A 17,809-nucleotide genomic window follows, 5' to 3' on the forward strand; every position below is an offset into this window, starting at 1 on the left:
GCTCTAGAGCCCCTGAAACACTAAGAAGATGTTGGAAATAAACTAATACAAAACTCAGGAGCATTCATATCCATCTTCTCAGGTAATAAGTATTATGCTAACTCTCAGATCATAAGGCATCACAGTGAGTGCCACTATCCTTCAGAGAGCTGGAAAAGCAGAAACTAACTCAAATGTCTGCTTGGAAGGACAAAACAGAATCAGGGAAATAATTTGTTATGCCACATGACAGAAATGGGAGCGATGGCTCTGAACTTAAGAACACTTGCAGCTTTTGCAGGTCCCCACACCCACATCATGCAGCTCACAGCCGTCTGTAACTCCAGCTCTGGCTGACTGGACACCCTCTTCCTGTCTCCAGAGTCACACATATACATATGCATAGGCACATACATACATAGTCATGTACATGCGTATGTGCACACACGCGCGCGCGCACACACACACACACACACACACACACACACACACACACAAATAATCTCTGGTTCACCCATACGCATTGAGTGCTATATCAAACTTAATTTAGTTTTAATGCATTCTTCAAACACTCATGAGTTAGAAGCTTAAGCCCAAAATTTATGTGGTGATATTTAAGCATACAGACTTCAGGAGGCAATTAGATTTAGATGAGGGAATGATGATGAGATCCTTGCAAGGGTATCAATGGCTTTATAAAAGAGAGAAAAAACTGCAAATGCTTACTCTCTACCATGTGTGATGAGAAGGCCTTCAGCAGGGCCAGGGCCAGCCATGCTTTTACACCTCCCAGCCGCCAGTACAGCAAGTCAAATTCTGATGCCTATGACAATCCTCTTTACACTCCCTTTCTTAAACCATTAAATTTGGAAAGTGAAATAAGCAGAAATTAGAGGAAGAAAAAGGCATCCTGATGAAAACCACATTATATCATATAATAATTACCAGAATTTACAGAATGGGAACTAGGCACTTAATTTACTAAAATAAACATCTGGTATGCACTTTTCCTGAACTAGTAATAGCTGATCAAAGAAAAATATATGCTGGACATTTTCAGAAAATATATAAAACAGTAAGTAGTACCTTTGTTCAGAGATTGTACATACTACTTAAGGAAAAATACCATACATGTTAAAATGGTAAGAGCAGTTTAAGAGCTAATCAGTGGCTGCGTATGGTATAAAGAAACTGAGTTTCCTTTATTGAACACTTACATGTGCTGAACAGAAAGTATTTAAAGAATAAGAATTAAGGTAATGTAGAAGAAAAGAGAAAGTAGGGGATATTTGTGTTCCTGATACTCTCAAATTATTATTCTATCAAAACATTATGCTCACACCTCTCAATCTCTCAACCCAATGAATACAAGAATTTCCCTTTATTAAAGCATGAGATAATGACTCAAAATTATCCAACTACTAAGTGCGCAATCCTGAGCAGAGCTTCAAGAGTCACAAAAGCATTACAAAAACAGGAGGCGTGAAAAGATGGTATCCTAGGAGAAAGGAAGCAGCTTATTTATTATGAAAATGAGAAATGAACAGCCTGGTTTTAAGTACTATAGAGAGCAATAAAATAGCATACTGTGGGGAAAAAATGAGGTCAAATGATAGAGGGCCTTGAATTAACTATTTATTCTATATGGGGAAAAGAAATGAAGCCTAAAAGTTAAAAAGTAGCAATATGAAATTAATTTGGGGAGGGAAAAAAACATTCAAAAGTAGAGGTACCAATAAATAACAGTTGCAAAACTTTAGAAAACTGCACAATGGGAAAAGCACCAGTAAGAATGTCTTGCATAGAAACTGGGGAAATTGCTAAGAGGATAAACTTCTATTCTAGTCTGCTTTCTGCAGCTGTGACAAAATACTGACCAAGAAGAATTTGGGGAAGGAAAAAGTTTATTTGGCTCACAGGTTATATAGTCCATTGAGGAAGAAAGACAAGGCAAGTCTGGAACTGAAGCAGAGACCACAGATGGCCACAGCTCACTGGTTTTATTCTCCCAGCTTGCTCAGCTACATTTTTACGTAGCCAGGCCCACCTTGCTTAGGGAGGGTACCTACAGTGGAACGGGCTTGCCCTCGTCAACCATTAATCAGGAACTGCCTCCCAGAGACATCCCACAGGCCCATCTGCTGGAGTCAGTCCTCGATTGAAGTGTCCCCTTCCCAGGGGACTATAGCTGAGTTGATCAAAACCAGCACAAGTGCTTGTTGTACAAGTAGATGACCTGAGTTCAGGTCCCCAGCATCCCCATATAAAGCTGGGCAGCGGTACCCATCTATAGCCCCAGTGCTAGGGAGCAAAAACAGGCAGGTCTCCGGAGCTCACTGGCTGACCAGAAGAGCCAAAGTTGACAAGCTCCAGTTCAGTGAAAGACCAGCTCCCATAACGTGAAGTGGAGGGTACTCCAGGAGGAGACACAACTACAGTCTCTGACCTCGAAAGTGCATACACAGGAGAGTGCACCTATGTACATATACACACGCATACACAACACATGCACACACAAAAGGCATTATTAATTATCAGCACCCATTTCTGAAACAAGCTGTATAAACTGTGAAACTCACTCAATTCCCTTTCCTATTACACTCATGGCATTCCCTAATGCCAAAGGAACCATCTGTTTTTAATGCCCTAATTCAACCAACGACTCTACTGCATTCTCAGAATCCAAAAGACAGTGGAATATGATCTGACTTCAATATTTATTCTAACTTTGAAAATGATGCTGATGAAGCCCACTAATTTCAGGCTTGAAAAACAGATGCTTGATCATGAATTGGATATGAAAATATTTCTTCTTCCATACTATCTGGGGGGGGGGGTTCCTAAAGAATGTAATCTGTAAGTAAAATAATAGCAGTTAAAGAGAATTTCCAGAAAGTACACCATACCACAAAATATGTCTATATAGGAATGGAGATCAGAAAAAGGTTCAAAGCTCATCTGAGTATGTGGAACTTTAGATTTCCAATACAAAGAAAAGGATTTGTTCTTCTCATAAAATAGCTGAGTAAGCAAATGGAAACACTGAAGATGAAAATGCTAGCAACAAAGGACAAAGGACATTCTGAGCAAGGCTCAAGCAGTGAGTGAGCATGATAATGGAGCATGGCTCTGCTTGGGATCTAAAGGTTCCCAGAAGTAAGTGAAGAACAGAGCATTCAAAATGACCATACAAAAAAACTGAGAGGGATTTGAGGGACTCACTATTCCCAAGGATATTTAGCTAGGGATAAAGTAACTGGAAATGTCAACTCCATGACTGGAAGGCCTGCACTGTAAGGACCTTTTAGGTTTTTTTTTTTTAGTCTAACGCAATGGTTCTCAACCTGTGTGTCATGACCCCTTTGGGGGGTCAAGTGACTCACAGGGTTCTCGTAATACCATCGGAAAACACAGGAATGTACATTACAATTTATACTGCTAGCAAAATTGCAGTGAGAACGTAGTAATGAAAATTTGATGTTTGGAGGTCACCACACCATGAGGGACGGTATTAAAGGGTTAGCAACATTGAGAACCACTGTGCTGAGCTGTTAGGAGGAGCCACCTGATTGACAACTGTCAGACACTTCCCTTGGACCCAGCCCTGTACAGGGATCTACCAATGAAACAGTCCCTTTTCTGACAACCAATTGTTCTGAACATTCCACAAGCATTCTGAGGAAAGTCCGCTGCAGCTTCCTGGACCGCTGAAATCAGGTGGCTGCAGCCATGACCACGCTGAAGGATTTGCTTCAGTCAGCACCCAGGCTTTAGAAGACACCACGCACGATGCCGCAGTGATTCTGACCCTGCTCACCCCAGTTATTTTCTCACAAGTCAGCTTGTGACACAGATGTCATGTGAGGCTTTGATTCATAAGCAAAGCTTGTCAATGGTGAATATGTGTGGCTTGTGAGGGAACTGGCAACTGTGCACATGGGAAAGCCACACATGACTAGTAGAAGTGCAATCTGAGGACAAGCATGGCACTCCTTTTTTTTTAAGCTATCAAAGCAAATTACTTCTGTCTTATCTGCAGACCATTTCCCAGTCTTGTTGGAATAGTCAGTTTTCTCAAAAAAGCTGCATCTATTTCCACCCGACACACCTGCACCTCTCCCATCCTTCACCATCTACCCTTCACCCCCAAAGTTGTAGCATGAGACCCAAATAAGGCTTTTCCTAAATAGTTTATTTTTATAATTTTTATCTCTCCCTCCCTACCTACCCTCTCCCCCATCTCTTCTCCCCCCCCCCCCCCGTTGTGTACTTGCATGCAGGTGCCTTCTGCAGAAGAGGGCACTGGAGCCCCTCGAGTCATGCGTGATTGTAAATCACTGCACATGGGTGCTAGAAACTGAACTCGGGCCCTCCATTAAATCAATACATGCCCTTAACTGCTTAGTCATTTTTCAGCCCCACTGAACTTTTTTTCTGCCCATATCACAAGCAGAGAGGATGACCTAGTAACAACAAGGAAAGACATGCCTGTTTTCAGCCTAGAGTTACAGCAGCAGCAGCAGCAACAACAGTAAAGGAGACGGCTGGAGAACACAGCCACTGCAGAGGCTGACAACCAGCTACTGAAGGTAACAGTCCTGAAGAGACAAGACCGTAAGCTCTGATCACAGGAAACGGGCCACAGTCTTGACAGCCAAAGCTCAGGGGCTTTAACACTAGCTACTGTCCCCAACACCCAAGCTAAGTGCTGTAACACTAGCTGCTAGATACTGGCATCTAACACCTAGAGGAGAATGACTGTATAACTCAGTCCAAAAGAAAACAAGAATAGAAACTCAAATGGAACATTAAAGACATTAGTTTAAACCTAACCATATTAAAAAGCACATGAAATATAAACAATCTGAAACACTCCAATTAACAGACAGAGATGGCCAGATGAGTAAAGCCCAGTTCTGGGGGCTAGAGCTATGGCTCAGTGTTTACAAACACTGCCTGCTCTTCCTGAGGACCCAGGCTCAGTTTCAGTACCCACACGGTGGCTGACAACCTCCTATAATCCCAGTTCCACGGGACCCGACTTGATGCCCTCTCTGGCCCCTATGTACACCAAAAGTTCATACACAAAATAATTTTTAAAATTAAAAAAAGACCCTCAACTGAAACAAAATTCAGTTGAGACATAAAGGCTCAGTACAATTCCTAAAAACTAAAAAGAAAGTCATGGCAATATTAGTACGTTCAGAACGGCAAGATGGCTCAGTGAGTAAAGGCATTTGCCAAACTCAGCTCTCAGAACCACACAGTAGCCGAGAACCAACTCCTACAAGTTGTCCTCTGACCTCCATGCATGTGCCGCTCACATGTGCGCACGCAGATACTATAGCTATTTTTTAAATGAGTACATCTTTAATTAATTAGTTATTTTTCTTTCATGTAGATTGGTGTTCTGCTTGTTTGCGTGTGTGTGTGTGTGTGTGTGTGTGTGTGTGTGTGTGTGTGTGTGTGTCAGATCCCCTGGAACTGGAGTTACAGAGCTGCCATATGAGTGCTGGGAATTGAACCCATGTCCTTTGGAGCCCTCTCTCCAGCCCCCAAATGAGCACATTAAAAAAAAAAAAAGAAAGAAATTGATAAGCATCAGATTTATATGAAGGGACTATTGTATATTAAATTTGTGGAGCAAACAGGTTGCCACCTATGGCCTTGTTATCTTTTTTGAATGGCATAAAATCAGCAGCAAAGAGAAAATCTGCAACCAGCAGCAAACCCCGACCACCACTGAGCACACGTAGGCACATAAATCACAGTGCGCACACACCGTGGTTAAGGCCACCCTGGCCCTCCAATGGTCACTCATTCATAACACTCTTAGAGAACTTCATGAAACTACAGGCTTCCTTGATTCTAGCCAGGTACTTCTTCGTCAAAAAGCTATAAAAGAATAACAATAAATATACACCCTTTCCAGATCAAAAAAGGTAAATACAACAGAACTTCACAGATTTCTAACACAGCCAACAACAGTGACAACTCCCTGAGCAAGTAAAGAAGTAGAGAGTGAGTAACTGTGGGGGCAAGCAAGCCAAGCCTGATACTCACGCAACAGAGGGCTCAGGCTTACAGCATGAAAGAGACAAAACAGGTTGTATCTAAAACTATTATTGTTGCTGGTCTATGTATGTATGTACTTTTTAAATCACTTTATAATAAAGTGTTACATTCCACATAAATAAATTAGAGTCTCCTTGCCACTATTTCTAGACACCATTCCCAAATTCTTAGATTTTTCAAAGTATCTGTATGCTCCATTTACATTTTCACCACCCAAAGGTTATCTGCTTTGGTTTTTACTTTTATTTTTCGTTACTCTAATTATTTCAGCAGCTAAACTGAAGATTGCTTTGATGATCCTAAAACTAATGCCTTAGTTACTGTTCTATTGCTGTGAAAAGACACCATGGCCAAGCCAACTCTTACAAAAGCATGCACTTAACTGTGGCTTGATTATGGTTTCATATGGTTATCATCACGGTGGGCACAGTCAGCAGCAGGCGTGGAGCTGGAACAGTTGCTGGACCTACATACTGATCCACAGGAAAAAAGAGAACGACACTGGGCCTGGTGTGGGCTTCTGACACCTCAAAGCCCACCCCCAATGACACACCTCCTCCAACAAGGCCACATCCCTCATCTTTCTCAAATAGTATCAGTCCCTGGTGACTAAGCATTCAAATATATGGGTCTATGAGAGCCATTCTTATTCAAACCACGACAACTAAACAATATTTAATACTAAAATCAATCATAAACCAAATGACAATTTTCCCTTAAAAACTTCAATGCACAATACCTACTACAGTGGTTTAATAAAAATATCCCCTATAGGCTCAGATGTCTGAACACTTGGTGCCCAGGTCACGGCAATGTTTGGAGAGGCTGAGGAGGCGAGGCGTCAAGTGTCCTTAGAGGTAGACTTGGAGAGCTTGGAGATTCCACACCACGTTTTGAGTCCTCTACCGCTCCCTCTCTTCTCCCTCTGCACTCTCCCTCCCCTCCCCTCCTATCTCTCTTCCCCTCTTCCCCTCTTCCCTCCCCTCTCCCATCCTACCCTATTCTCTTCTCTTCTTCTTCTTCTTCTTCTTCTTCTTCTTCTTCTTCTCTCTCTCTCTCTCTTCCTCCCCCTCCCCCTCCCCCTCCCCCTCCCCCTGCTCCATGTTTGCATCTGAAGATGCCAGCGCTCTGCTTGCTGTTCCACCATCATAACTGCCATTGGTTGCCATGCCTCCACTTTGCCATAGTGGCCATGGTGGAGCAACTGTACCCAAGGACAGTCCCAGCACAACAGAGACTGAGGCAAGGAGTTAAGTCAAGGCCAGTCTTGTGTCAGAGAACCACAGTGTGCTGAGAAAGCACGAGCAAAACTGAAGGCACATGCACTACTTTCCTACAAAGTAAGGGGGAGAACTTTTTTTTTTCCACAAAAGCCTGACCTATTTCCTCCCTAAATTCATAGATGTTGGGCTGGTACTGCTTAAAGCAAATACTATAACTTTGCAAAAAGTCTCCCACAGACACAACAAACACCCGAACTCTGGGCCAGCAGAGAGCTCAGTGGGTAACGGTGTCTGCCACCAGGTCTAGTCACCTCAGCTCAAGCCCATGAGAAGACGAGAACCATCCCCACAAGCTGTCCTCTGACCTCCATGTGTGCATGTGGCACACACACAAATAAATGTAACCTTCAAAACATCTAACTCATACAAAATATGATTCTGAAACCAAAACTTCAAAAACAACAATGAAATTTGGTATAAAGATAGATGTATCTTCATCGTCCCAAAAACCAGCCTGATCAATTTTCTGATCTAGAAATGTTATGTAAATAAAAATTCATATAAGCCCTCTGTAAAAAATTCAAAACTTATTTAGTTTTTACAAAGTTTGATAAAATTAGATCAACTAGTAAAAACTATTCAAAACTGGAGCTGATCTGGCTTCTCCTTTATTCTGGATACAAGTAATGAAAAATCTACACGATCCCTGGTAGAGCTATGACTGACTGACTAATCAAAACGTATATAAAAATGCCCTTTAGATGCTTTATCCAAATTTAAAAACAGCTTTTTATAAGTTACTTACTTTCATAGGCATGTAGAAAGTTATGTGACAGCTGACATGCCCCAAAACTAAGATGTGTCCAATTAAATGGCTGTGGAAAGTAATACTATTAACAACTAGGCCCACCCGGCAGTCTCTTACCTGTATCCCATCCTTAAGCTTCAAGATGCACTCCATTGTGTTGATGGTGATGACCACAGGTTCCGAGCCCAGTTTTGTCCATGGTACATGGATCCTCAGTTCATGAATGTGGCCGCTTAGAAATGTGAATGGTAATTTCAGTTCCTTAAAACACAAAATATTAAGAAGAAGTCAGTAAATACTTAAGTGTTTTTATTCTCATATATAAGCTCATTTCTTAAAGGAAAATAAATTTTACAAAAAATACAAAAAAATGGATGCATTACTGCTATTCAAAAAATACAATCAACTTGTTAAAATATATATAATAATAAACGACTTTTGTTTGTTTTTTTCTTTCTTGAGACAGGGTTTCTCTGTGTAGCCTTGACTATCCTGAACTTACTTTGTAGATCAGGCTGGCCTCGAACTCCCAGAGATCCACCTGTCTTTGCCTCCCAAGTGCTGGGATTAAAGGTGGGCACCACCACCACCCAGCTTATAAACAATTCTTAAAATGTGCTGTAGAAGTCACACTGTGAATGTTACCTAAATTCTCCAGAGTTCAGTTCCCAACTCTGCCTATAAGGAAAAGCCTGCCCTCTGGATACATGCTACAGGCTTGCATATGCACAGAGACGTTAGCAGCAAGACCTGACTACTTAATATGAAAGTAAACGCCAAAGGCACACCAGAAGAACAAAAATGATATAAGACAGAAAGTAATTTGAAAATGACAGATGAAAATCCAAACATATATAAGCACTAAATATGAATGAATTAAATACTCCAACCAAAAGGCAAAGACTGTCAGATGATTTAAAAATAAAACAGAATGTGACCATATACTCTCTACACAATAAACACTTCTGACATGAAAATATAAATGAAATGAAAATAAAAAGCAAAATATATATTGTTCTAGCTTGTTTTCCATTGCTGTGATAAAACACTGATCAAAACCAACTTGGGGAGCAAAGGGTTATTGGCTTGTAGGTTATAATCCATCATTGAGGAAGCCAAGGCAAGAGTTCCTGGAGGCAGGAACTAAGGCGGAGACCATGAAGAAATGCTATTTACTAAGCAGTTCTAACCATTTGCGCAGCTACATTTCTTATACAGCCAGGCCCATCTGCCCAGAGATGGCACTGCCCACAGCAGCCTGGGTCCCCCTACATTGGTTAGCAGTTAATAGGATGCCCACAAGGCATGCCCACAGGCCAATCTGATGAAGGCAATTCCTGAGTGAGCCTCCCTCCTACCATGTGTGTCAAGTGGACAAAATGACCCATCACATATATAATGCAAATACATTGTACCTACAGAAAGATATAGTAATTATATAAGATAGACATAATAGGAAAGGGAGAATAAAAAAATGTTACTAAAGATCAAAAGAGTTGGAGACCAGCCTAGGCTTGCTCTATGTGAAATCCTACCCAAAAAAGAAAATCCAACAGGGATGGGCCTGAGTGACGGCTCAGTAAATAACAGCTCAGATCCCTTAGCTCATGTTAGAGAGAAAGAGAGCAGGGTTGGGGCAGAGCCATGCCTATAACTCTAGCACTGGGAGGTGAGGAGAGACAGGAGGATTGCTAGGATTTGTAGGCCATCAGCCTAGCTCCAGGTTCTATAAAGAATCTGCCTGGGGCACTACAGTGGGAACTGATAGAGCGGTACACTAGGACACGTGTGTCCTCCTCTGGCCCACAGACACACATGTGGAGGCACAAACATGCATACACTTCATGCACATATGCCATGCTCACAGACACCACACTCACACACATAAATACATACACACACACACACACACACACACACACACACACACACAGCCACACCAAATAAACCGAAAAGGGTCAAACAGGACACTTAATAGTGATTAAAAAGATCAATTCATGAAGAACATATAAAATATGCAACAAGGGAGACACAAAATGCATAAAGCAAAATCTAGCAAAACTGAAAAGAGAAAAAGACACTTCAAGAATAGCAGGAGCTGGAAAAATGGCTCAGTGGTTAGGAACATTTGTTGTTCCTTCAGAAGACCTAGTTTTAATTCCCAGGACCCATGTGGCAGCTCACACCTATCTTTAACTCCCACTGAGGTGAAACCTTCTTTGACCTCCAAAGGCCAGAGGTGCACATGTGGTGCACAGATAAGCAGGCAGACAAAACACTCATGCACCTGAAGTAAATTCAAAACAAAATTTAGCTTAAAAATATTAAAATAAAATTAATAGTGGAAGGTAGGCAAGATGCCTCAGCAGGTAAGGGTGCTTGCCTAACCAAGCCTGGCAACCTCAGTTCAGTTCCCAGAGTCCACATAGTAAAGAAGAGAACCAACCCCTACAAGGTGTCATCTGAAAAAAAAAGAAAAAAGAAAAAAGTCTATTCCCATCACATCTGCTCCACATTTGTTATGAGAGTCTAGCCAGTGCAATAATAAAAATAAAAGCTATAAGGATGGATGGTATCTAACCATTATATACTCACTTAAAAAAAACTGGCTTAAAAGATATAAAACTAGCATATAATGGTATGACAGTGTACATAGACAATCAATCTGAAGGAACCCACGAAAAAATGTTAGACAATTTAAGAAAACAAAGGCTTCTTAATCAAGATAAGAACAGCCCTAAGCATAAAGGAAAACACTGATACAATGGACAATAAATTTATAAACTTTTATTCATCAAGACATGTTTAAGAAAGTCTAAAAGATAAGCAAGAAGCTGGAAGATGACACATTAAAACACACCTGACAAGGAACTCATGTCCCAGACACGGAGCAGGGGCTAGGGCCCAGCTTACTCGCAGGACAGAGGCTCAGTGTGTGTGAGCTCCTGGGCTCAAAAGCAACATAAAATAAACCCCTACACACAATTAGAAAAGGCAAAGATTTACATTCCTTCCCCTACTGTCTTAAAACAAAACCAGAATTTACAAAAGCTATCCAAATGACCAGCCAATAAGCATTAGAGATATGCCAATAGAATACAATGGCATGTCATTATACATCCACCAAGAAGCCAGAAATTCAAAGCAGCAAACATAGCAAGTAGGAACAAAACTGTGAAATAATTAAAAGCATCATAGTGAGACTGTAAGTTACTATACACCATTAAACTATTGGCAACACATATTAAAACCAAGCATGTGTCTACCTCCTAGGTATATGCTTATGGGAAACTAATACTTATGTATATAAAAATGCACATACAAGAATGTTCATAGCCACCTTTCTAACAGCCAAAAATATAAATAACCAGAAGTTCTACTTACAGAATAAACTGTGTACCTTAGACAACAGAATACAATGGCAATACAGGGAACAAACTACTGTGACTCACCATATTGTTGATGATCACTTGCTAATCAAAGTGAAGAAGAAAGAATAAAGAAGCCGATAATGACAAAGACAACAGAATAGGTTAAAAAAACAAGCAAACAGCTCTTCCCTGACAGAAAACTAACTGCTAGGACGCGTAGCTCAGCAGCAGAGCCCCTGACCTACACACAGTCCCTAAGTTCAGCCCTTCCTCCATATGAGTAAAACAAAAGCACAGACGTGAGATTAGCAGTGTTTCGGGAGTGAGGTGCAGTGGTTACTCAGGAGCACCGCGCAGGCTGCTAGAAACATCATCCCCTGTCTTCATCCTGAGGGCAAATTTATAGGTATGGCCACACTTAGAGCTCATCTATGACACTTAGGATTTGTGCTCATTTGTAAAGGCTGGAAACAAAAACATTAAAGGCGTCCAATTAAAACCGAGGGAGCACAGGGAAGGGATGGAGCTTCTTACAGCTTTGTCTGGATCATCCAGTCACAAGAATCATCACCGTGACATCAGGTCCTCCCTTATCTCCCACAGCGGCTCTCGAGCTTCCACAGATAATGTATTTCCTCAGGCACAACACAAGGACTTGGCATATGTTACTGATAAACGTGGTAAGTGAATTAATGAATATGTGAATTTTGACGTCACAGTTATTTGCATCAGGATCATTTCAATAAAAAAAAGCCCTAAATAGTGATTAATAAAGATGTTTCCAATTTTCCCATCATTCTCAATCTGTGTCTACTCAATCTCTGAGGATCCCATGAGTAATGCCATTTTTCCTGGTAAAAAAAAAAGAACAGAGCTTTCCTCAACATGTGTGTGACCTTGCTGTCTTTCAGACTCTTCTACTGACCCCAAAAGTATAAGAATGCAATGGTTTCCTGCTTCCTACGACACTGTAAGAGCGCACATATTTGGCAAGGCTCGTGAATTGTGTAAGCAGGTTGCAACTGTCTGCTAACAAGATCAGAACTGTTTTCCTATCAGCTGAAAAAAAAATATTTGGGAATCCTAATAAAATAAACCCTTAAGAGGCAGAAAGCCTTTTTTTTTTAAATAAAATGAAGTGTCTAGCTATACAGTAGCCAAAACACACTAACAGGAGACATCATTCAAAACATAGTAAACAGGTTATTCTAACAAACCAAAGGAAGACGCTTCCAATGACAGCTGCACAACGTACCTGTTCCAGAACATCTAACTTTAACTCGAGTTTGCTGAGAACCACGTCCCCACCCCATAGCGACAGCTGGAGATCCGAAGGCTTTAAGTTCTTGATATAGCGATTCACATAGCTCATTAAAATTGGAGTTACATACGACTCCAGCATCTTCAAAGGCAGGGGTCAAAATCGGATCCTGAAAAAGGGTAAAGATGGAAACGTTAAGAAACTGAATCGGCAAGGCAGCAAAGGGAAAAGCACTTCTCAGGAAGGGCTGCTGAGGCCCACAAGCGGCCACAGGCTTCTCCTCCCGGAACGCGCTCCGGGTCCAGCCTCGACTTCCCCGCTAAGCGCGCGCCTCACCTGGCCAGGGGTGTGGGCAGAGACGGGGGCGACTGGAGGTGGCCGGTCCCCTGGCGTGGCGAGAGAGCGCGGCCCCCGTCACTCCCGCCCTTCCGCTGCCCAGCCCGAGGCCGCCGACTCCCGGAACGCAGCCGGATCTCCGGCCATAGAACCCGAGCTGGCGTCCAGCCGCCGCCGCCGCTGCTCGGGAGAGAGACACGCCACAGAGCGGCGGCTGGCGCTCCACCTCCGGGCACCTGGCGGCCGCCGCGGCTGCGCCACACGCGTTCCGCGCCACTTCCGGGTGTGCACGCTTCGCCGTCCGCCTGGGCTTCCTCGGCGGGCGGGAACAGCGACTCCGAGCGTCGGCCTGGGACGACTCGGGCTTGGCTTGGCCGGTATCCCCGCCAACACCGCTCACGGTTAAGAATCACCTCCACGGAGCGCTCGGGATAAGGGGGCGGACCGGTAAAGCGACGGCACCGGGATCCGGAAGTGGCGCTACGGGGAGAGGCGGTAGCCGGGACACGCCCCGGGGTGGCCGGGAGACTGTGGTGGCCGAAAGCCGGGAAGGTGATGAGGACCTCAGGGCGCTGTGCCTTGGAACTGGAAGATGTGGCCTTCGTTCTGCAAGTCCAGAAAATAGTGAAGCAGTTGTTTCCCGTGGATAGTGGAGGAACTGGGGTTCCGTAGGAAGGAGGTAAAAGACAGGTAGGAGGAGTTAAATAGGGGCGGAAATTTTAAATTTACAGCTGAAGTTTATTTGCGAGGCTGGGAAGGTGGACATGGGAATGAAATTGAGAAGAACAGGGATATACAACTTGGAAGAACTAGCTTAGACCAAACGTGTGCATAAGCTCGATCTCAAAGCAGTGGCGAGATAGTCCCTATAGCTAGCGTGTGCAGGTGCGGGGAATGGAGGGCCGACCTATATACCCTCTGATATGGAGCGCCCCAGAATATCAAAATAAACAAGAACCCTGGGCCAAAAGTGAAAATAAATAACTGGTAAGGAATAAATTCCGTTTTAGGGGCCAGTGAGGCTTATGTTCCGGTGAGATAGATGTATAAACTCTTCGTTGTAGTCACGTGTTGGTCTAAGAGCAGAAAATGAACCGCCCACCTTGGAGGATATAAACTGGATGGAAGGAAATAGCACTGGATGCCTCTTTTGATCAGCTTATCTTTGGGTAGCTTTTGAAGAAGACACTGTGTCTTGAAAATAGTATTCCTTCATAGGTTATTCAGTACCCATTCATGTCTAAAACTTTTTAATCTAAAATAAAATACTGTTTCTTGAAAGAATTGGTGATTGCTATAGAGAACGGGATTTATAAGAATGCTAAAGTTCATTTTAATAGTGAAAATGATGTTTTAGATTTCACACATAGAAAAGCAGCAAGCAATTGCTAATTCACAGACACTTCCTCAAAAGCCTTAGTAACCATGCAATGTGTTATGGAAAATTACCTACAACACTTGAACAGCAACTAGGTTGAACCCATGACTGAGATATTTTAATTTTTTTTTTAAAGCTCCACTAAACATATACCTGTGTGACAGTGTAATAAAACACTATCAGGGGCCGGGTGTTGTGGCGCTCGCCTTTAATCCCAGCACTCCGGAGGCAGAGGCAGGCTGATCTCTGTGAGTTCAAGGCCAGCCTAGTCTACAAAGTGAGTCTAGGACAGCCAAGGCTACACAGATAAACCCTGTCTGGAAGAAAACAAAAAAACAAAAAACAAAAAAACACTATCAGGATGTTACCCAGAGTCTAAAAATAAGTAGCAATAAATGTGTCTGGTATGTTTTACCAAAAAATAATGTGTGTACTGTTAAACATGCCATTTTCTCTAATTCACATATGCACAAACTATTTTGAAGTCTCTTCTGAAAGCCTTTGAGACAAAATGTATAGGTAGTAACTATACGGAAGTAGGCCTCAGTCTGGATCTCACCACTAAATACACTATTTGTAGATGTATGTTAGCAAATTGAGAAAGTTATCTGTCACAAGCTTGCTAGTTTGTGTGCTCACATGCGTGTGTTTCATGAACAGATGTTAGGTGAATTACCTCCGAAGAATAAGAGATAGAATAAAACAGGAACAGGATGCAGAGTACCACAATCTTATCTGCAATATTTTATCTTAAAATACTTGGTGTTTCTCAGCTTCTGCAGCATGCCAAGAAACACTAAAGCTGGGGAAATGCCAAAAAGGATTGTCCACTGGAGCCTCCAGTACCATCAGAGGAGGCATTTGTGTTGTTTAAGCTATCCGGTTTATGGTAACTTGTTGCACCAGCAATAGCCCAAATGGCCCAGGAAAGACCTGCAAGACGCCTAGTCTACATATAAGGTAAATATTAAGGCTAAGCAGATCATGAAGGTGCAGGGTTATTGGGATTCTTCAAGAAAACGAATAAAAGCATCTCCATAAGATTAGAATTAAGTACTGTAAGTCTTAGGCAGTCTCTCTCACTACCATGATTTTAAGTATTTTCTGGAGCCAGTGAGATGGCTCATCAGAGAAAGGCCAGGTCAGATTCCCAGAACCCATATGATGGGGAAAGGGAATTGACTTATGTCACCTCTACAGCCAAGGCACACATACGTACACATACACACTTGCACACTGTGCTGCCTAGTTTTATGGCAATGACGGAAAAGAGTCTTTGAGAGGAGGGAAATTCCTCCATAAGAGCAGGATGTACACAAGCTTGTTGGGCATTTTGGATTGGTGACTGCCTTAGTTAAGGTTACTATTGCTTACTGCCTTGCAACTCAAGGCTTGCTCAGCCTGCTTTCTTATAGAACCCAGCACCACCAGCCCAGGGATAACACCACCCACTATGGGCGGGCCCTCCCCACAAAATGTCCTACAGGCTTACCTATAGCCCACTCTTAAGGAGCAATTTTCTCAATTGCAGCTCCCTCCTCTCTGATGACTTCAGCCTGTGTCAAATTGACGTAAAACTAGACAGTACAATTGACCCCTTGTCAACTTGACACGCAAACACACCACTGTTTAGCCACAACCTTTCCTTTCTTGTTCATCCCCAAAATCACACATTAATAAAGACATCATGATATAACACACTTTACAAACTTAAAAAGTTCCATAGTCCCTAAAAATTCAAATACTTGAAATTTTGGTCTCTTTAAAATAGACAGTCTCTTTTAAAATCGAAAATCTTTTTTAAAATGTAATGTCTCTCAACTGTGGGCTCTGGTAAAATCAATACTAAATTAAATACTTTTTTACTTCAAGAGGAAAGAAATAGGGCACAGTCAACCCAAAGCAAAGCCAAACCTCAAGAATGTACATAACTTGCTGTGCAGTTATCTAAGATTCACTCACGGTCTCCTGGGCTCCTCCAAAGAACTCGGGCCACTTTTCTGGCTCCATCCTCTGCAGCACACAGAGCTTGTTTTCTAGGCTCTGGCTAGCTTCACTCCTTACTTTGGCTGTTCTTGATTGCCATCCTATGGAACTGGCACCTCCAAAATACTGGGGTTCCTTGCTTCAGCTGGCCTGCGCTTTTACCAATAGTCTCTCCTAGACTCCTCATGGTACCAAGACTCAGCTTCTTTGCACGATTCCTTCAGTCCTGGGCCTTCAGCTGCTACTGTGGCTGCACCTTCACCAGCGGCCTCTCATGACCTCTCACAGTGCCAAGCCTCAGCTGCCCTCCATAAGCCCTTCATGCCTTTAGAACCAGCACCACCTGGGTGACTCTCACACTACCAAGTTTGCCCACCAGCGGCTGCCTCTGGAACACAACTTCTGTGTGTTGCTTCTCAGGAATCACTTCCCAGAAGATTTCACCCCAGTGATGCTGGTCTCTTCTTAATCCCTGCTAATTTCTCAGCCAACCAGCATCAATTGTCCCAGTAAAACAAAAGTTTTACTTCAGTGATGCTGGTCTGTGGTTAATCACAGCTGATCCTTCGGCTTCAGCTGACCAGACACCACAGATTCTTCACACAAAAGGCCCAGCAGAGCCTTTGCTTCTCTGGAACTTCTCGATTCAGGCCTCCATTGCCTGCACTGCCCTCAACATTGTCATCTTGCAGTCTCCAACACAAGAGCCCACTGAGCTCTCAACACTCGGTAACTCACACTCGGTAGCTCTTCTAGCCCAAAGCCCTCCAACATCACTCCACAAGCCTCTCCAAAACACGGTCAGCTCTGTCACAGCAATATCCCACTATCCTGGTACCAGCCTGCCTTAGGGCTGCTTTGGCTGTGATGAAACACCATGACCAAAGCAACGCGGGGAGCAAAGGGTTTATTTCGCTTATAATTCCACATCACTGTTCATCATCAAAGGAAGTCAGAACAGGAACAGGGAAGGACTCCATCGATTACTAATTAAGAAAAGGCCCTACAGGCTTGCCTACAGCTGTGTCTTGTGGAGGCATTTTCTTAATTGATGCTCCCTCCTCTCAAATGACTTAAACTTGTATCAAGTTAACATAAAACTACCCAATGCAGTGATTAACATATGATGGACAAACCCATGGTGGGTAGAGCCATCCCTGGGCTGGCTGGTGGTCCTGACTTTTACAGGAAAGTATGCAGGCTGGGCATGGTGATGCACACCTTTAATCCTAGCACTTGGGAGGCAGAGGCAGGTGAGTCTTCAAGAGTTTGAAGCCAGCCTGGTCTACAAAATGAGTCCAGGACAGCCATGACTACCTATATAGAGAAACCCTGTCTCACAAAACAAAACAAAAAGACAAAAAAAAAAAAAAAAGGAAGGAAAGAAAGAAA

General features: G+C 42.9%; 1 protein-coding gene across 4 annotated transcripts in view; it reads right to left on the minus strand.

The window, feature by feature from the left end:
* VPS13B (vacuolar protein sorting 13 homolog B) overlaps positions 1-13,290 on the minus strand; it is a 517,649-nt gene extending 504,359 nt beyond the window's left edge. For 2 of the 4 annotated variants that reach the window (XM_084803053.1, XM_084803052.1), the window contains exons 1-3: positions 13,054-13,277; positions 12,712-12,886; positions 8,203-8,346 (exon numbers count right to left, since the gene is read on the minus strand). In XM_084803053.1, the coding sequence (XP_084659179.1) occupies positions 8,203-8,346; positions 12,712-12,858 (291 nt within the window). In that variant the 5' untranslated portion in view covers positions 12,859-12,886; positions 13,054-13,277. Of the gene's footprint in view, positions 1-8,202; positions 8,347-12,711; positions 12,887-13,053 lie in introns of all 4 variants that reach the window. The other 2 variants (XM_084803054.1, XM_084803055.1) reach the window with 2 other exon arrangements.
* Between the last annotated feature and the right edge of the window lie 4,519 nt (positions 13,291-17,809).

The sequence above is a fragment of the Acomys minous genome, assembly GCF_964271855.1.
Source record: "Acomys minous genome assembly, chromosome: 12".
Classification (NCBI taxonomy): domain Eukaryota; kingdom Metazoa; phylum Chordata; class Mammalia; order Rodentia; family Muridae; genus Acomys; species Acomys minous.